At 36.3% G+C, this 21904-nt stretch overlaps 1 protein-coding gene across 2 annotated transcripts; it reads left to right on the plus strand.

Annotated features, from left to right (window-relative positions):
* Positions 1–2469: 2469 nt before the first annotated feature.
* LOC136844193 (hemocyanin subunit-like) lies at positions 2470–19418 on the plus strand. 2 transcript variants are annotated; one of them, XM_067113211.1, is made up of 3 exons: positions 2470–2637; positions 3775–5298; positions 5742–6277. In XM_067113211.1, the coding sequence occupies exons 1-3, from the start codon at positions 2574–2576 to the stop codon at positions 6176–6178; spliced, it is 2025 nt and encodes a 674-aa protein (XP_066969312.1). In that variant the 5' UTR covers positions 2470–2573; the 3' UTR covers positions 6179–6277. The 2 variants fall into 2 exon arrangements, with proteins under 2 accessions (XP_066969312.1, XP_066969311.1); XM_067113210.1 differs by lacking the exons at positions 3775–5298; positions 5742–6277 and adding exons at positions 16837–18360; positions 18882–19418 and having other exon boundaries at positions 2559–2637.
* Positions 19419–21904: the final 2486 nt, after the last annotated feature.

A 21904-nucleotide genomic window follows, 5' to 3' on the forward strand; every position in this document is an offset into this window, starting at 1 on the left:
GAAGAGCCATATCTTTCTTTTGTTGATTCTCTTAAACCTTTTTTAAGTCGAAATAAAAAAAGACGCTTAATTATATTTATTAACTATAATTAGATTTTACTAGTTGTTTTAAAATGAAAAGAAATATAAATTGAAAGAGAAAAATGAAGCCATATACTGTATAATACTGTCAGAATCTGAATAGAAAAACCTGAAACGAAACTGAAAGCAATATAAAAGCAATGTTAATGAATTTGAAATTAGACATGGGAAATCTGAACTCCGTTTTCTTAAATAAGCCCCGATAAAAGTATATTAAAAGGTTAACGTCCGAATGAGGATAAGACTTCATTTCTGTTAATGAATGAGGATAATATGATTTAACAAACCATGAATAATTTCATTCGAAATTTCTCCCATTTTGCAGCATGAAGTTATTGCGATTTATAGCCTACAGTAAATATTGATTTTATCTAGCCACGCACTACTCTTCCATCACCATTATATTCGATGCAGATGAATATGCTTTCAATGTGGAAACTGTTTCATATAACCGATATTCCGGCGGAGTCATTAGGGATTTTCGATAAGTATTCATTCATGAATTCACAAAAATGGTTATTTGAATTCTAATTTTAGGGGTGAGATTTGGAGAGCGTTAAAATTATTCCTTCCTTTCCTATGTTTTAATTGTCAGACTTTGATAGGTTTGAACGGTTCCGGTATTGTGCTTTTAATAGTTTACATTATTCTGAGAAATAAAAAAAAAAGTGACGGTAACTTTTCTGCAGTGATGGAGTACAAAAAGAAGAAAATCTTGAAAAGAAAGAATGTATTTAAAAGGAATAATTATTTTTGTTATTAATAGCCAAGATAAAATACTGTTTAGCAGACAAAAACCAAAGGCTGCAAACCCATCAAATGGAGAAAAAAAAAAAAAAAATCAAAAGTAAAGAAATCTGTAAAAGAGCAATAATAAAGGAAAACAAATGGGGCACACATCGAAGAAATAATAAAAAAAAAAATAAAACCATAAAATTGAAAAATGAGACTCATTGAGCTTTGAATTTTAACTTCTCCATGAAAACCATAAACTTTACACACTGGAAGCATGAAAGTATATTTAAGATGACCAAGTTAGCGGTAAAAACAAAAATGTTAGTATTAACTTAGAATAAGACATGCCATAAATTGATAAAATGTTTGACATCTACTTTTGAATTCTTCCTTATTTTCTTCACCATAGAAGTATTCGCAGTGGGATAAATTACGAAAGAAGAATGGTGGCGTTAGATGCTTATGCGCCAAAATCGAAAACATGAAATACTAATACGTAAAAAAAGTATTATCATTAGATTACTGTACTTAATCAATAAACAGAACCGAAATATTTAGGAAGTGAAGTGGCAGTACAGTTTCAATCAAGTGTTGATGAAATGACGGGCTGCAAATTCCTGAGATGTATACTTGTCCTGATTCGTGAAATACTTTCAAAACATAATGAGATTAGTTTCAAGAAAATGAATGGTTATTTTTAAGATATGACACCGCTTTTTTTCAGAGAAAGGTAAAGGTCATAAAAATGTTGGACTTCTGTCCCCATCTAGTATTCCGTCATCATAACGATGCCACTTTCTTGACATCGAAATCCTGTTTTTCTGATTTTTCTTGTTCCCTTAAGATCAGCTGAAATAGCTTGCTAAGTTTTAGCAAATCACCATACATGTAGCCCATGGGCAACACAGCAACAGAAAATGTTTATTCCTTTTGAACGTTAGTTCAAACAAGTGAAGTTTTACAAGAAGGGTACAAATTATGAAAATTAAATAAGAACACCTTAAATATAACGAAATCTCTGAAACACACACACACACAAAATAAGCTGAGAAACAAAATGTACTTACAGTGTCATTTACGAGAATGAGACACTGCGGACAGCATGACATCAAAATATAAAATTATACAAATTTCACCAATTTTTACGATTGTGAGCGAAAGAGTATGTGTTTGTTCGTGTATGCATACCTACCGCTAAATCGATGATTTAGTAACCTTTTAGAATATTCTCTATTATCCATCTGCAAACTACTCTTATTGTAAAATCATTGCAAGATTTATTGTCATTGTAAAGTAACTCAGCTGATAATTAATATTATTTTCCCATATATACAGTCCACCATTTGGACGAAAATATGTTCCTATGCTAGAGCGTCAATCTTGCAAATAAAACAAACCATACCTAATTCGACATTTAACTCAAAAGCCCACTTTCACAGATTCAGAAGTAATTGGAAAAAATTTTTATAACATTGTTAATAGGCCGATAAAGATATTAAAGGGGATTTTAATTTATTGACAAATTAGATATACATATTTAATGTGCTTTGGTTTGTGAATCTGTCAATGTTATCTCGTTACTCCCAAAGCAATCAACTACTGATAATAATGCTTTGCTTTTTTTGCGCTTGGAACCCCGTTAGAACGAGCAGAGTCCAAAAGAATGTTACAAGCACGGGGGGGAACGGGAGGTAAGACCACCTGTCAGTCTGGTATATAAAGGCCTCTGCTGACGATCATCGTCGAGCTCAGTCATCATGAAGTCGACTCTCCTCCTCTTGGCCGTGGCAGGCGCTGCCCTGCTCTCTGTTGCTTCTGCAGGTGAGTAGAACACTGTTTTTAAACTTATTACACTTTAGTAAGATTCATCTTTTGATTTTAATGACTATCTCGGAAGTAAAGCGTAGATGGTCAAAGAGTGCTATAATTCTTAGTAATTGTATTCAAATTAGGAGATCATTGAGGCACTTGTTATATTTCAAATTTAATACACATTATCATCTCCGAGGTAAAATTCATGAAGGGATTTCCCAAATTAGTTCTTGTTTTGATTCCCGCAAGAAATAATTCACTGTGTCTTTCTTGGACATAGAATATGATAGGGAGATGAATTTCATTCTATATTCTTAAGTCTGATACTTTATTTCCAGTGTTTCTGTAGTCTACCTGATTGTGAGTTACCGATTATATTTTCTCATTATAAGGACAATAGTTCATGTCAATATATTTACAATTAAATCCAACTACAAAGTTCCATTTTTATTTGTTATATCATGAGTCAAAGTGTAAATAATTTCCACTTATTGAAAACTCATTAACATTTTTATCTCCATATATAATGACTTATTTCAAACGGATGTTAAAAGCATCAGTCAAAAGAATGGATTTCGAACAAATGCTTGGCTATGAAGAAATTTAGGGAAATTTTCGTAGTTTTCCATATAAAACACAAAATTCGTTTAAAACCAAATTTCCCTTATTCTTTTAAAGAATTATGTGAATCATGAATTTTATATTACGAATATCATTAATTAATAACGTTAGTAACATTTTTACTTAATTTTCCCAAACAACGGTTTTTGTTTGTTTGTTTGTTTAACTAAAGAGGCAAAATTTTTATTAGGAATTTACAAGGAAATTACAAGTATCCCTATATACGATAAATACTGTATGTAAGATGTCTTCTCTTTTCCTTAACGATAAAAAATACTTTCTAAACACACTCACGGAAAAGAGATATTCACTTTATGTCTTATTTAATCTTGTGGATTAATTGTTTAAGTACCTATAGCAATATAATGATTACACATTAGTAAAAAAATAATTTAAAATTCAAAAAAGTTTTGAAGGAAAAACATAAAACTTAGGTTAATATTACAAATGTCAAAACACAGAAACAAGACGCCCTTAAACATCAGTACTGATTCTCATTATTTTCTCTCTTGCATAACTGTGTAGATGCTTCCAACGCTCAAAAGCAGCATGATGTGAACTTTCTCCTATGGAAAGTGAATGAGCACCTACGCGATGAAACCCATAAAGGCTATGCTAAAACCTTTGATCCAGAGGCCGACAAATCCCATTACTCCGATAATGGAGAAGCTGTCCACCGCCTTGTGAAAGAACTCAAGGATAACCGTCTGCTGGAACAAAAGCATTGGTTCTCCCTCTTCAACGACAGACACCGCGAAGAAGCTCTTATGCTCTTCGACGTCTTGATGCATTGCAAGGACTGGGAAACCGCCGTCAAAAATGCTGCTTATTTCCGTGAGCGCATGAACGAGGGAGAATTCGTGTATGCAATTTATGCTGCTGTTATCCACCATCCACTGGCTGAACATGTTGTCCTTCCTCCACTCTATGAAGTCACACCTCACATGTTCACCAACACTGAAGTCATCCAAGAAGCCTATGCAGCTAAGATGAGACAGACACCGACCAAAATCAAATCCTCATTCACAGGCACAGCTAGGAACAAGGAACAACGTGTAGCCTACTTTGGAGAAGACATTGGCATGAATACCCACCACGTTTTCTGGCATTTGGAATTCCCATTCTGGTGGAAGGATTCTTATTCTCATAAGCTTGACCGCAAGGGAGAAAATTTCTACTGGGTACATAATCAGCTCACTGTCCGTTTTGATGCTGAGAGAATTTCCAACTTCTTGGACCCCGTTGAGGAACTGCAGTGGGATAAACCTATTCACGATGGATTTGCTCCTCATACCTCCTACAAATATGGTGGAGCCTTCCCCTCTCGTCCTGATGACATTGACTTCGAGGACGTTGATGGTGTTGCACGTGTTAGAGACATGATCATCATTGACAGCCGTATCCGAGATGCCATTGCTCATGGGTATATTATCAAGGAAGATGGTTCTCACATTGATATTATGAATGACCATGGCATTGATGTTCTTGGTGATGTTATCGAGTCTTCTTTGTACAGCCCCAATGCCCAGTATTATGGAGCTCTCCACAACACTGCCCATATCATGCTTGGTCGTCAGACAGATCCCCATGGAAAATATAACATGCCACCAGGTGTCATGGAACACTTTGAAACTGCCACTCGAGATCCTGGTTTCTTCCGACTTCATAAATATATGGATAACATCTTTAGGGAGCACAAAGATAGCCTGCCTAGCTACACCTTTGATGACTTAGATTTCAAAGGAGTTTCTGTTACAAACGTTGCCATTGATGGAACTCTGGAAACTTACTTTGAAGATTTTGAGTACAGTTTACTCAACGCTGTAGATGACACGGAAGAGATAGCTGATGTTGATATTGATACATATGTGCCCCGTTTAGACCATAAAGAGTTCTCATACAACATTGACATTAAAAATGAGAAGGGATCTGAAGCTTTGGCAACGATTAGAATATTTGCTTGGCCTCATGCAGACAACAACGGTGTAAAGTTCTCCTTCGATGATGGCAGATGGGGAGCCGTTGAGCTCGACAAATTCTGGGTCAAATGTGAGTATTTTTGATATTTAGCAATGAGCATATATTTACAATCACAAGAAATAAAGGGACTATATCAAAGAAATTTACTTTGGCATTACTAAAATAACAGGTCCTACTATTTTAATTACAACATATGTTTCATATTACTTATACTTCCATACCTACTCACACTCACATGCACACACACACACACACACACACACACACACACACACACACACATATATATATATATATATATGTATGTATACATATATATACATATGTATATATATATGTGTGTGTGTGACAATCTGGTTAAATCTAAAAAAAATGTTTTTATTATGCTTATGGGATTGTTGTCAACCCATTGTTTACGGTCCTAAATGTTATAATACTATATGACAGAAGCAGTATACTTTTTCTAAGTCTATTAGTTTAATGAACTAATTCATTACTTTTATTCTGACCAGTGTCTCCTGGAACCAACACCATAGTCCGTAAATCCACTGACTCCTCAGTCACTGTGCATGATGTGCCCAGCTTCAAAACACTCATGGAGAAGACTGAAGCTGCTCTGTCAGGTGGAGGTGATCTGGACCTTCATGACTATGAAAGCGCCACTGGCCTGCCAAATCGTTTCCTCCTGCCCAAGGGTAACCACAACGGCATGGACTTTGATCTCCTCGTCTGCGTTACTGATGGTGCAGCTGACGCTGCAATTGCAGATCTCCATACAAACGATGACTTCATACACTATGGTGCCAATGGAGTCTACCCAGACAAGAGGCCTCATGGTTACCCATTCGACCGCCACGTCGAGGATGAACGCATCTTCGAACAAGTCACCAACTTCCATCACTCCCATGTGAAGATTTACCATCATGGTGAACACATCCACCATCATTAATAAACTGTAAACTAATTCTCCACATGGCTACTCAGAATTAGAGATTATTATTATGGTACTGGAGGCGATACAAATAAAGTTTATGCAACATCACAATAAGTCAGTTTTTAATTCACTTTTTCTATTATGCAATTAAACTCATTCTGAACACATTATATATATATATATATATATATATATATATATATATATATATATATATATATATATATATATATATATATATATATATATATATATATATATATATATATATATATATATATATATATATTTGATAAACTTTTCTCCTTCTGTATATATACATACTAAATCTGAGAAGGAGCCTAGTAAATGGTACTAAAAATACAGATGAAAGGTGTTCTCAGGTAATTATGTGTACAACAAATCTGAGAATGAGAGGAAATGGTCCAGAAATACAGAAAAAAGGTAATTAGTGAGCTGGTTAACGTTTCTAAGTTTGCTACTTTCACTCCGGATGTATGAGATGTCAAGCCCTCGAGGTTTATGTAACCTTCATAAAGGAAGAAACTTTAATTTATGAAGGAGTAAGGAACAGGACTCTTGAATTACACCATTGCATTGACGAGGAGTGGGAAGGAGGTTATATTACTGAAAGGCACTACTAGAGGCAGGGAAATGGACAGACCTCAGTTTTAATTTCAACTGAAAATTGCTCACTAAAATAATAGAAAAACTCAGAGCTATAACGACGGCCTTTGGTTGACAAGGCTTTACCCAGACGGTTTAAGATGCAACTGAAATCCTAAGTTCGAAGAAATAAAGTTCATGGGAAGAGGACCAGGTACGAGTAAATTAGAATAGTATATCACTTTTATTTTCATGACAAAAATGTACCATATTGACGACGAGAAAGAGGAAATGATAACTGAATATCATTTTACGTAATAAATTCTCTATGGTAGACGTAAGAACAATAGGATGGCACTTAGCATGGTTTGGACAGATATATATCCAGGGTATATCGTGCGTATAGCAGGATATATCAGGCGGCATTATCAAGATGTACATTAATTTTCTCCCACAAGATTGACTGACTTCGAGAGCAAAGGGGTAACCTGGGCTATGAAGGAAAAGGATGATAATCTATAGAAGAATAGAAATACTAACTTATGATTGAGTAAGGCCCTTGAAGTACACTATTGATGAAAACTAAAAAAAGGAGTAGGATGGAGGCTAAATCACTGAAACGTATTGCTATAGGCAGGAAAAAGGACAGAAGTTATTGTTTGAATTACTACTGAAAATTAATCATTTGAGAAATGAGAAAAAAACTCTACTCCAAAATCAATAATTTTGGCTAATAAGGCTTTGTGCCAGGCCATTTATGATGCCACTGGAATATCAAGAGTTAAAAAACAAAGTTCCTAAAGTTCCTGAGTGGATTACCCTTTTTGTAATAAACAAATTTACTTCCATAGAATGACCTGGGGACATATGTCTGTTGCACATGAAGGTTCCTGAAGGCGGGAATAGATTCACATCGTGGTGTTGGTTACAGAACAGGGTTAATATCGAACGAGGATTTCTCGGACAAACAAGATAATGTATGTAAATGTAAATATAAAATATAATTTGATGATTTTGAGATATTTTGTTGAGCCTTGAACAACCATCTCCTAGTAGTTCTTGAATAATTGTTCCCCAATGAAACTCTCAGTCCTCTGCTATGACTCAATACATGCCTTGAACTTTCCTGTAACTCCAAAGTGCCTTTGCTAGTCACTTGAATTTTTGTTTATGTATTTCAATGTACATTTATTAATTTTGTATTCTTTAATGACTATTTGCATTAATTTTTTTATTTTTGTCTGAGTTGTTTTAATGTTTAAATTTTTGGGTTGGGTCGTTTTAGCCTTTAAAAAAGGACAATAGTGGTTCCGAAACTTCGGTGGATAGTAATAAAATACAAATGATTTTGACATAACTGTCTTTCTCCCACTTACTATCTGGAAAAGAATACTGTGGGGGAAAGACATTACCAGCACGAAAGGGCACCAAAGGGAATGAGGAATAGAAGGGTATGTTAGCTACTTATCTATCTATATTTATATAAATGGATGCATGTATTTATGTGTGTATGTTCAGCATAACTTTGAAACGCATAGAGCAATTTCAGCCAAACTTGATACTGAAAACGACAGATATTGTGTCTAATCCACTGTTATCAAGACTGCTGAGATGAATAGCGACACTCTTGATGCCCTTGAAGTCTAAGTTCAGCCCCAGTAGGAAAGGGGAGTGAGAAAGGGTGAAAAATAAAATGTAAAAAATGACTGAGATTAGTGACGAATCCATAATTTTCGTGGTCGCTGAGATGAATAGTGCCATTCCCAATACCACTAAGGTCCAAGTTTAGTCGAATAAAATGAATAGAACTCTCTATAATATTCTGAAAATTTTTGGAAACGAAGTGAATTTGTGAAAGTTTTACTCTATAATTTGTATACTGTATTTATATTTTTAAAAACCTATACATAAAAATTCTTTGATTTTACACTACAGATGTGTTCTTTCTAGCAGTTTGCCAGCGTCTGCCCTTCACTTCGTTCAAGGGCCTCATTCATCATCAGCTCAGGTTGCCCAAACTGGATTCTTCTGATTTTGTTTGGTCCGGACTAGCATGATCTCAAAAGAAGTATTTTGGCCTGAGTATTTGCAAGGATAGCTTAACGTGTGGGTCTTTAAGAGGGGTGTTAACAAAGGTAGGAATTTCCTGAGGAGGGAGAAGACAAAAGACAGATGTTTGTCTGGGTCACTCTGCTAGACTACCACCATTCTATGTGGTTTAATTTGGTTCTTTAATTTACACGTATTTTAATTAGAGGGACAGCAGGCCTGGCTTTATAACATATCGCCATTAAGCAGATATTCCACCCCTGACAGGATGGAAAGTATGCTGTCACTCTAAATTGAGAGTATCCTCCTTAAGTCTCAGCAATTAAATATTAATTCTGCATAAATAAATGGCCACTTCTAATACTTTACATTAATTACATGCAGTGGTAACAGCAATATATCTGATAAGCTAATTAAGCAGGTGAAACAAATAACTAAAAGCTTAAAATTCAAAATAAAGTGCAATTAACTTTTAATGCAGCATAAACACATGAAGGTCCTGCTTTGGTAAAAGTTAAAGTTAAAGTTAAAGTTAAAGTTGTTGGTTTCAGTCCTCCCACAGGCAGTTGCCACTTGGGTGGACATCATCTGGGTAACCCCAACCCCCACCATGTTATCAATCATGCCAGTAACCATTCAGTAGACACTCTCACCATCCAATCCTTCACAGGGAGTGAACGCTGGACCCTGGTACTAAGAAGACCAACATGTAACCAACTGTACTAGCCAGACAGGTTACATATTTTGAAATTAAAGTACAAAATGGTATCCAAAGTAATAACAGGGAGCTAGACATGTTCTTTGAATGTGCTGGAGGACAGTCTTAGCTAATTACAAAGATTATAAAATTAATAATTCATAGGGACAAGTCCTGATTAGGCTAGAGGCTAAGAGACAACCTAGGCATCCTTCTCTGGGTAAGGTGCCAGAAATGTCCTATTAAATTGGCAATGTACCGTGCCACTAGTGCTGGAGGAGCTCATTGGCTCTGTTAACTACCTGGATTTTCTCCACTGTCTATGCTCAATCCTTTTGGTTTTCTTCCGAGCTTTTCACTTGGGCTCCCTAAGTGGAACAGTCAAGGGTGTCTCCAAAGGAGGTGGAGAGGTATTGACCAAGTCCGACTCTGAGCCCTTGAGCGGCACCGTTGGGATGTCGGCCTGGAAGTGCTGTAGACGCTACATCAGCTGGCAGAGCAGACACTAAGCTAACTACTGCCTCGGCTGCTGCAACAGCCTGGACAGCACTGGTCCCAATCCCAACAACTTTCTCCAGCTTAAGTTGTATTTCCTTCACACCAGCTACAAGCTGAGAAAGGAACTTTTATTGGGAGTTGTCCTCCAGAGTCTTGTCTTATGGGATTTGGATTGAGGAGAATAGGCGGCTGCCGATGCAAGAGGTTCACAGGTTGCTATAACAACGTCTGGCTCAGGCATGCGTTTTGAGGTCATGCTGGTGGACAAGCTTCCCCACACTGACAGGGAATCTTGAAGAGACATGGTACTTGCCGCCTCTCAGCCATTCACTGGTTGCAGTGCCAGGCCGGTGGTCAAGATGGGAGGTGGATTTGCATCTCCTGAAGGGATATTGAAGGAGTTCTCTAGCACTGAAACTGGAGAATACAAGAGGGTGCCATAGGGGCCAAGAGTGCCAGATTTACACTCAGGTCAGTCTTGAAGGGAGCCAGGATTAGAAACTGGCTGAGGCTCGACGCCTGAGCATAACTGAACTGCAGCACCTAACAGAGGAATAGAGGGGTCAGGACCAAGGTAAGGCACAAAGAAGGGCCAAGATTGGGGGTCCTGTCCTGGGAGGAGATCATTGTCTTCAGGAATGTGTTTGGCTACTCCCAAAATGCTGATCCTACTTTTGTGGGGTGTGGTGGACCTTAATTGGACAGAAGGGAGCATTAGCCTACACTTGTTGATACCTCTTTGGTTGCAGGTTTGTTAGGTTCAATGGTGGCCCCAGTGAGGACCTTGTCTCGACTTATGAGGGAGATTTGGGTGCCAGTGTCTTTGAAAGCGGAGGCCTTTTGAGCATGATAACGACCTCTGGGAGGTGCAACAAAGATAGACCCCACAGCTAGGGGTCCTACAGAAGAGCTGTGAGTTACTGCCATGGCGACAATGGATGCAAATGTTTTTGCAGGGCACTTCCTATAGTTTGAAGTGTGCCCATATGCATTGCATGCCTGGCAGTGTCTTGCTGAAATCTCGTTGTGAAGCTGTGACCATAGGGTTACGTGGTGGGCTCGATTTGGAGAGAGCTTCGGAAGGGCTCCCCCTTTGCTTTGCACTGGGCTTCCAGGTGCCCTAGCTTATGACAATAAGTGCACACAGGTGGAGAGGATGCTGAGTTGTTTCTCAACAGGCCTTAGGAGTAGGTTGGCGCAGAGGGGACTATGTGCTTATGGCAGGTGGACAGGTGGTATGTCTTGTAGGCAATGGCCATCCAACAGCACTCTGCGAAGAGTCTTGGCTGCTTCTCGAGGTGTACAGCCAAGGGGCCGGGGGCGTAATTGAGGAAGTCCTTAAGTTGGATTCGATTCAGTAAGTCCTCAAATTTCTTGCACTCCAAGGTGTCAATCCACCACCACAAGGCTCGGGACTTTTTGTAGGTCCAGCTGGACCAGGTTTGACATAACTCCTTGGGAAGGTCACGCCATCTCTGCCTTCAGCATTCTGGCATTATTTTGAATGTTGTTGTTACTGCTTTTCCCACCACCTCAAGGTTTCCCTTGTAGCCATTCTACTATGAGTTAAGGGCATCCTGCCCACTTCTGGCCTCGTGTTTTGTTAGGAATGTGGACTTCTCAGTGTCCGTTGGATTTTACTCAGAGAAGAGGGTTTTCACCTATTCTAACCACGCCTCTGGTCTGCGTTATTCAATTGGGCATGAAGTGGTGGATACTTGAGATAATGGAAGAGGTGCAGACCAGGGATGGATTGTCAGCTCGGTTCCAAGTCACTGGCTTGCTTGGTTTATTCGATTTCAGCTTCCATTACTGCTGGTCATGCTGTCACTGCTTTTCTTCCCTTTACTTTCTCTCATGACACTCCTTTTCTTTTCTTTCCTTCTTCCCTTTCTTCTTTCTCCTTCCTAGCAGAAGCGACCTGCCCTTGAACCCACTGGGCCAGTTGGTTCGACTTCATCGCCATATTTTTCTCTATTTTTGTGAAGGGTTTGTACTCCTTTGTGAGAATGTCGCTGATGCTTAAGGTGAGGTCTAACATCCACAAGAGATTATCAAAATTTAATTTGGGATGGCCACGCATGCAATTGTTTGGAAAAGGAAATGGCACTTGGGCCACTGCAACGTAGGCATAAGGTGTTGAAGTATCGTTAGGCAATGTACTTCAGGCAGCAAGAGCCAACAAATTCTGTGAAAGGTGTCCCTATAAAAATGAACTGAAAAATGCAAATGAATTTTCTGCACAGGGGTAGGATTTTCAACATGGCAGAATCATTCTTGATTTTTCAGTAAAAGGGTTAATGTGCCAGAACTTTTTGATTATTAGTATATCTAATGATATATTATTTTTTAGCAGTAACCCGTAACTATGCAACGGGGGGTATTTGAATATATCAGTCTACTAATCTAACAATTCTTTTCTCTTTCTCTCTCTCTCTCCATCTGTCTATCTATCTATATATGTATCATATCTACACACACACTTACACTATATATATATATATATATATATATATATATATATATATATATATATATATATATATATATATATATATATATATATATATATATATATATATATATATGCATATATATATACATATATATATATATATATATATATATATATATATATATATATATATATATATATATATACATATGTGTATGTGTATATGAAATTAGAGCACCCCCTCTAAAGCATAAACTAAAATTGATATGGCCAAAAACAAAAGTAATTTAGAACAGGTATTTATTCAAGTCTCTCTCTGAGTATTAATATTCTGTGTGGCCTTCATCTGCCTGTACCACAGCCTGCATTCTTCAGAGGTATGATTTCAGCAAATTGCAAAAAAGCTGAGACTCAAACTCCATTTCCCTGAGCACTTCGGTCACCTCTCTTCGCAAGTCGTCGAGGCTTGGTATACCATCATAGTTCACTGTGCGCGCTTCAACACAATCCTTTAAGATACTACCAACGTTTTCACACACACTAAGGTCAGGGGAGCTACCTGGAAATTCATATGACAAGAAGAAATCGATACCACTGTTTCGAAGCACCCTTGAAACATGGTGCCTTATCTTGCAAAAATGTGACTTCTTCAACAGATAATTTTCAGGATCATTGAGGAAAGGAAATACTCCACCAGTAAGCACAGTTTCTCTGAAGTATTCGCCATTCCATGACTGTCCTTTTTCTTTGACGATCCACATTAACCGTTTGGCCGTGAAACAGAAAAATTCCCAGACATTTAGGAAATTTCACATCTTGGCGATAGCGCACATCATCGCTAATATCATCCAACTTTGCAGTCCAAATGATGTCATTTTTATGATTTGGCTTCCTGACTGTGTAAATGAAGAATTCATCTGATGCGGCAACATGGAGAAAGTCAGATTCATCCCAATCTTTAAGAAATGAACCACAAAACCATGCACAGTCTTCTCTCTGTTGCTGAGTGATGTTGGGCTTGCTGATAACATGAAATGGCTTGAAACCTGATTTTTTCAACTCATGATATACAGCACTATATCTTCTCTTCTTTCCCCTTTTTTGTTTCTAGTTCAAGCGCCAATTTATACTTTCTTGGTCTACCCACTGCCTCAGCTATGATGTCTTTTGACTCCTGACAAAGGACTTGAGACCTTCCAAGATTAACTCTTTTGTGATGACAGTCATATGGATTTTTGTTCCAGTTTCTTTTAAAAAAGGATTCATCTCTTTTAATGTATTTAGCTATCCAGGAACGTGAAATGAAGGATATACCAGCATCCCTGGCCTCTCTGAAGGTTATATATCGATCAATCCATCTGATTTCTTCCGAGTTGTTAGCCATGGCTGTATCTAACTCCGTCACTCAGTCTGAAAATAAAAGAAATGTAAAATAAAAAAAATAGCTTTATAGAAACTTAAAATAATGTACTTGGAGATAGGCTATAGCAGAAAATTTCATAACTTTCCATTTGTTCTCTGGAGGGGGGGGGGGCTGCTCTAATTTTGAAACACCCACCATATGTCATTATACTAACTAAAATTTGCTCTTTTCTACAAAATATTAATGGATAACCCAAGTTTCTTTATATAAGAGAAGTAGAGTTAGACTTTCCTTATAGGGGGAAATGACCACGACTTAGAACTGCAGAGAAAATGAACGAAAGAGGAGCCTTGCTAATGAACAAAATTGAAGATAAAAGTTTCTTTGTAAGGTGAGGATTTCAGTTCAATTGCATAAGTGATTAAGGGTAATATAATCTAACAAGACATGAATATTCATTTGAATATTCTAATTAGTAACTCTAAATACAGATTTCATCTATTCTCGCCCAACTCTTCAGTTGTCATTATATTCGATACCGATGAATATGCTTTTATTATTCAAACTGCATAATATAACCGGAATTACAGTGGAGCCATTAGGGCTTTTCGATAAGTATTCATGAATTCACAAAAATAGTTATCTGAATTTTATTTCAAGGGTGAGATTTGCGTATTATTTCGTTTGGGCATCTGCAATTCTATTATGGTTTAATTGCCATATTTTTATAGCTTTGAATTTTTTTTGAATTGCACTTTGATTGTAATAGTTATTTATATAATTTTGAAATAATTAACTTTTTAGCAGTGAGAGAATACAAAACGACGGAAATCTTTAAAAGTTCATTACAATTGGCTAAGTCACAATCCTATATACCATGTGACAGGCCAAAGGCAACAAAACAACAAAATAAAGCAAAAGAAATACTAAAGTAAAGAAGAATGTAATGAGACATAATAGAGGAAAAAATGAGGTAAACAAAGAAGAAATATTAACAATAAAACTTTTAATCTAATAAAAAAAAATTCATGAGCTTACTCACTCAGCAGGAATGCATACACTAAATTTCAACTTCCTGACGATGACCAAAAATTCTTAATAAACTGGAGTGTAACGGTATATTTAAAATAATCAAGTTAGCATAAAAAACAGTAAGGTCAATATTTATTTGGAAAAAAACACTAGATTCATCAACAAAATTTTTAATACCCACTTCATGAAATTGCCCTTATTTTCTTCGAACATAACACACAAGTATTGAAAGTGGAATGGTTCGACTATGACATTAAGAGGAGAATGGAATATCGTTAGGAACTCTTATAATCCAAAGCATATATATACATACATATATATATATATATATATATATATATATATATATATATATATATATATATATATATATATATATATATATATATATATAATGTTATAGTGTGTGATGTGTGTGTGTGTGTGTACAAACAAACTCGGACTTCATAGATAGATATATACATGCTATGGCTGGTCGGGTTAAATGTTATCTCGTTACCTCCAATGCTATCATCTACAGGATGATACTGCTATGTTTTTTTTAAACACACAAACAAAGCCACTCCAACATCTTGTAAAAAACATAACCCCGTTCGCAAGAGCAGAGTCCAAACGAGTGTTGCAATCCTTGTTGGGGGAACGGGAGGTACGACCCCCGTCAAAGTTTGGTATATAAAGGCCTTACCCCATATGAAAAATGGGCTAACATTCACCGTCGTGCTCAGTCATCATGAAGTCGACTCTCCTCCTGGTCTTGCCGTGGCAGGCGCTGCCCTATATATTCCGTTTAACTTCTGCAGGTGAGTATAACACTATTTCAAGTTGATGCACTTTAATAACATTAAAGTTGTGTTCTAAATGAACATCTCGCACGTACAGCTCAGAAGGTCACAGAGTTCTGTAATCGTTAGTAATTGTATCTAAATTCGGAAGTAATTCTACCACTTGTTAGAATTTGTAATTCACTATACAGCGTCATCTTTGAAATGAAATTAAGAGTATGTTGAACTAACGAAAATGAAACTGTTTTGGTATTATTTGAAAGTAATTCTTTTTATTCCGGCATCTTTTGTCTTTTAAACTTAAAGTAAGGATATGTAAGCGACATTCACTTCATTCACATTCTGAAGTTTGATTCTTTACTTTTATTCTGCAGTTTACTTCATTTTCCACTAAGATAAAATCTATTTTGTCATTATAAGGAAAATCATTTATTTCACAGCAAACATGTTTGAAAAGAACTAGATTCAAAGAATTAGTCTTTATATGTTTGAGTAATGGTTATGAAGTTTCAGGCGCTGGAAGTTTTACATAACTAAAACTTATGAACATTTTTAATTTCCAAATACAGTGGCATCAAACAAATGTTAAAGGAGTCAAATTTAATAGACATTATCAAGAGAACGAATTTTGTATATACTTGTTTTGAGCTATAAAGAAAGTTAAGAGGAATATTCAGTTTTCCAATTAAAACTAATTTTACATAATGACAGTGAAATTCTTAGAAACCTAGGTTTCAATTAATTTTACTGAAAACTCACATATGTAAATCCTGATTTTATCAGTCAAAAAATGGATTTCGAACAAATTTTCATGGATTAATTATGTACATATAACAAAATTTTTACATACTATTGTAATATTGTCTATTTTGTCATTTTAACTAAGTTAGGAAGAATTATTTTAAACAATATTTACAAGGAAATTACATATATGATATAGATCATATGATGAATATTTATGATTGCTTCTTTTTCTCTTAACGATAAAAATACATTCTAAACACATTCATGAGAAAAATAAGATTCTCTTTATGTATTATTTGATCTGTATGGATTAATTGTTTAAATACCTTTAACAATAATGATTACACATTAAAAATATCCTTTTAATATCCAAATAAAATTATTCAAGGATATGTATAGAATATTACTTATTCTTTTATTTTATTTTTCTCTTGCATAACTGTGTAGATGCTTCCAACGCTCAAAAGCAGCATGATGTGAACTTCCTCCTGTGGAAAGTCAATGAGAAGCTACGTGATGAAAAACATAAAGAATATGCCAAAACTTTTGATCCAGAGGCCGACAAATCCCATTACTCCGATAATGGAGAAGCTGTCCACCGCCTTATGAAAGAACTCAAGGATCACCGTCTGCTGCAACAAAAGCATTGGTTCTCCCTCTTCAACGACAGACACCGCGAAGAAGCTCTTATGCTTTTCGACGTCTTCATGCATTGCAAGGACTGGGAAACGGCCGTTAAAAATGCTGCCTATTTCCGTGACCGCATGAACGAGGGAGAATTCGTATATGCAATTTATGCTGCTGTTATCCACCATCCATTGGCTGAACATGTTGTCCTTCCGCCACTCTATGAAGTCACACCTCACATGTTCACCAACACTGAAGTCATCCAAGAAGCCTATGCAGCTAAGATGAGACAGACACCGACCAAAATCAAATCCTCATTCACAGGCACAGCTAGGAACAAGGAACAACGTGTAGCCTACTTTGGAGAAGACATTGGCATGAATACCCACCACGTTTTCTGGCATTTGGAATTCCCATTCTGGTGGCAGGATTCTTATTCTCATAAGCTTGATCGCAAGGGAGAAAATTTCTACTGGATACATAATCAGCTCACTGTCCGCTTTGATGCTGAGAGAATTTCCAACTTCTTGGACCCCGTTGAGGAACTGCAGTGGGATAAGCCTATTCACGATGGATTTGCTCCTCATACCTCCTACAAATATGGTGGAGCCTTCCCCTCTCGTCCTGATGACATTGACTTCGAGGACGTTGATGGTGTTGCACGTGTTAGAGACATGATCATCTATGACAGCCGTATCCGAGATGCCATTGCTCATGGGTATATTATCAAGGAAGATGGTTCTCACATTGATATTATGAATGACCGTGGCATTGATGTTCTTGGTGATGTTATCGAGTCTTCTTTGTACAGCCCCAATGCCCAGTATTATGGAGCTCTCCACAACACTGCCCATATCATGCTTGGTCGTCAGACAGATCCCCATGGAAAATATAACATGCCACCAGGTGTCATGGAACACTTTGAAACTGCCACTCGAGATCCAGGTTTCTTCCGACTTCATAAATATATGGATAACATCTTTAGGGAGCACAAAGATAGCCTGCCTAGCTACACCTTTGATGACTTAGATTTCAAAGGAGTTTCTGTTACAAACGTTGCCATTGATGGAACTCTGGAAACTTACTTTGAAGATTTTGAGTACAGTTTACTCAATGCTGTAGATGACACGGAAGAGATAGCTGATGTTGATATTGATACATATGTGCCCCGTCTAGACCATAAAGAGTTCTCATACAAAATTGAGATTAAAAATGAGAAGGGATCTGAAGCTTTGGCAACGATTAGAATATTTGCTTGGCCTCATGCAGACAACAACGGTGTAGAGTTCTCCTTCGATGATGGCAGATGGGGCGCCGTTGAGCTTGACAAATTCTGGGTCAAATGTGAGTATTTTTGATATCTAGCAATATGCATATATTTACAATCACAAGAAACAAAGGAACTATATCAAAGTAATTTACTGTTGAATTACTAAAATAACAGGTCCTAATATTCTAGATATAACATTTGTTTCATATTACTTGTACTTCCATACCTACTAACACCCTTATTTGCACAAACACACACACACACACATGTAAATAAGTATATATACTTTATATATATATATATATATATATATATATATATATATATATATATATATATATATATATATATATATATATATATATATATATATAATATGTGTGTGTGTGTGTGTGTGTGTTTGTGTGCATGTGTGTGTTTAAATTTGGTTGAATTTTAAATGTTTTATTAAAAAAATGTTTGTATTATGCTTTTGGTAATGTTGACTACCCATCGTTTATAGTCCTAAATGTTTTAATACCATATGACAGGAGCAGTGTAGTTTTTCTAAGTCTATTAGTTTAATGAACTAATTCAGTACTTTTATTCTGACCAGTGTCTCCTGGAAACAACAATATAGTCCGTAAATCCACTGACTCTTCAGTCACTGTGCATGATGTGCCCAGCTTCAAAACACTCATGGAGAAGACTGAAGCTGCTCTGTCAGGTGGAGGTGATCTGGATCTTCATGACTATGAAAGCGCCACTGGCCTGCCAAATCGTTTCCTCCTGCCCAAGGGTAACCACAACGGCATGGAATTTGATCTCCTCGTCTGTGTTACTGATGGTGCAGCTGACGCTGCAATTGCAGATCTCCATACAAACGATGACTTCATACACTATGGTGCCAATGGAGTCTACCCAGACAAGAGGCCTCATGGTTACCCATTCGACCGCCACGTCGAGGATGAACGCATCTTCGAACAAGTCACCAACTTCCATCACTCCCATGTGAAGATTTACCATCATGGTGAACACATCCACCATCATGAATAAAATGTAAACTAAATCTCCACATGGCTGACCAGAATAAGAGGTCGTTATTATGGTACTGGAGGCAATACAAATAAAGTTTATTGAAACATTACAATAAGTCTGTTTTTAATTCAATTTTTCTCTTTTGTAATTAAATTCATTCTATACACAATATACATATATATATACAATATATATATATATATATATATATATATATATATATATATATATATATATATATATATATATATATATATATATATATTCACTAAATGAATATATATATATATGGACTTTTCTCCTTCAGTAATGGTACAACCAAATCTGAGAATGAGTCTCGCAATGGTATAAGAAATACAGAGAAAAGGCAGGTAATTAGTGATTAGAAGTGAATATCCTGCAGTAATCGTTTCAGCGGTTAATCTTTACGTTTGCTACTTTCACTCCGGATCTTTGGGATGTAAAGGATGAAACGTTAATTTATGAATAAGTTTAAATAGGACAATTAAATTACACCACTGACGAAAAACAGGAAGAGGAGTAAGAAGTAGGTTATATTACTGAAAGGCACTACTCGTCGCAGGCAAAGGGACAGATGTCATAGTTTTAATTTGAAATGATGATTGTTCACTAAAAAAAAAAAAAAAAACTCAGAGCTATACACAAATTCTTTCGTTGACAAGACATTATAACAGACCGTTTAAGATGCCACTGAAACACTAAGATCGAAGAAATAAAGTTTTTGGGAAGACAACTAAGTACGAGTAAATTAGGATGGCATATCACTTTTTCTTCTTGATATAAATGTATCATATTGACAATGAGAAAGAGAAAATGATCACTGAACAGCATTTTACATGATAGATTGTCTAAGGCAGACATAAGAACAACAGGATAGCACTTTGTATGGTTTGAAGATATATATACCCATGGTATATCATGGGTGTATAGGGATATATCAGGCAAAATTATGAAGATATGCATTAATTTCCTCCCAAATAATTAAGTGAGTTCGAGAGCGAAAGGGTAACCTGGCCTATGGCGGAAAAGGAAGATAATCTGTAGAAGAGTAGAACTTAACTTATGATTGTGTAATGCCCTTGAAGTACACTGTTGATGTAAATTAGAGGAAGAAGTAGGATGGAGGCATTGCTATATGCAGGAAAAAGGACAGAACTTATTGTTTCAATTGCAACTAAAAATTAATCACTTGAGAAATGAGAAAAAACTGAAGTCCAAAATCAGTAATTTTGGCTAATAAGGCTTTGTGCCAGGCCATTTACGACGCCACTGAAATACCAAGAGTTAAAAACAAAATAATTGTTCCCCAATTAAACTCTCAGTCCTCTACTATGACTCTATACGTCTTGAACTTTCCTGTAACCCCAAAGTGCCTTTGCTAGTCACTTGAATTTTCGTTTATAATATATTTCACTGTTCATTTGTTAATATTGTATTCTTTAATGGCGACTTGTCGATGTGAATTAAATATTTGTTGCACCAAGAATAAGATGATAATCCTAGGGTGAAGTAACATACATACAGAAATCGCTGATTGTTTTTGTCGTGCTGTATGTTAACATTTCCTTCCTTCTACGTTCTACTTGCTAACGTGCTCTTTGAAATCACTGAATATTGTATCTGATATTCAGTTAAACTTACAACAGACTGTGTTTGCTCTGGACAATCTAGATTTCTTATGACAAATTAATGTGTTTATCAAATTCATTATCTCCGTAGAGGGGCAGTGCCACTCATGTGGTGCACTGTAGGCACCAACATTTTACCCAGTTTACTTGACTCCATTGCTGCTTCCTTCCTTCAGCCCTGCTGTCTATATCTCAATTACGTATTAGTGCAACTATGTGGAACCTTCTAGTTCCACGTTTATGTCCTTGTGCTTCATGTCTTTTTTTCTGGATCTCTTTATATTGCTTTCTCAGCACTCTACTTCCTCTTGTCGCCATCTTCATCGCTGAGTGACCGAAAGTGGCCAAAGTACCCCAGTGCTGGGCTTGACTGCCTGAATTTCATTCATTCAAATCAAATCAGTCAAACCAAATCAGTAATTGTTCAGAATTCGTAAAATTCATGGTCAAGTGAATTCTCTTTAGTAATTTAAATTGATTAAATTATTTTAGCAGGATTTTCTTCTACTCTCAAGTTAACATCAACAGAAGTAAAGATGCCATAAATTGAATTACCAAATAGCTCCAGACATCTTGTGTGAATGAAATGAAAAAAAGTTTGAAATGGTCTCTTTGAAGAAGTGGAACAACATTATTTATTTTTCTACACAACTTTCAATATTTGCCAGTTAAACTATGCTTTTGGGCAGTCTTTCCTCCTAACCGCTCTCCTCTTCTCGTACTGTTGCTAGAGAACAGCTTCGATTCTTCATGTCGAAGGTAACATAGAATCGAACTGAATTTGAGAATTAATTAGGTTCTTGTGTAAATATTCACATGGCATCTGCTAAACGTAGACAATTAAATTTCTTTTCAATATGTATGAATTTTACTGCTGGCCCGCAGTCTTGTTCTTCAATGAAATGTTGGAAGGTCTGAAGCCCATCAGATTATTGAATAAGCTACAAATATG

Source organism: Macrobrachium rosenbergii, chromosome 12 (assembly GCF_040412425.1).
Source record: "Macrobrachium rosenbergii isolate ZJJX-2024 chromosome 12, ASM4041242v1, whole genome shotgun sequence".
NCBI lineage: Eukaryota > Metazoa > Arthropoda > Malacostraca > Decapoda > Palaemonidae > Macrobrachium > Macrobrachium rosenbergii.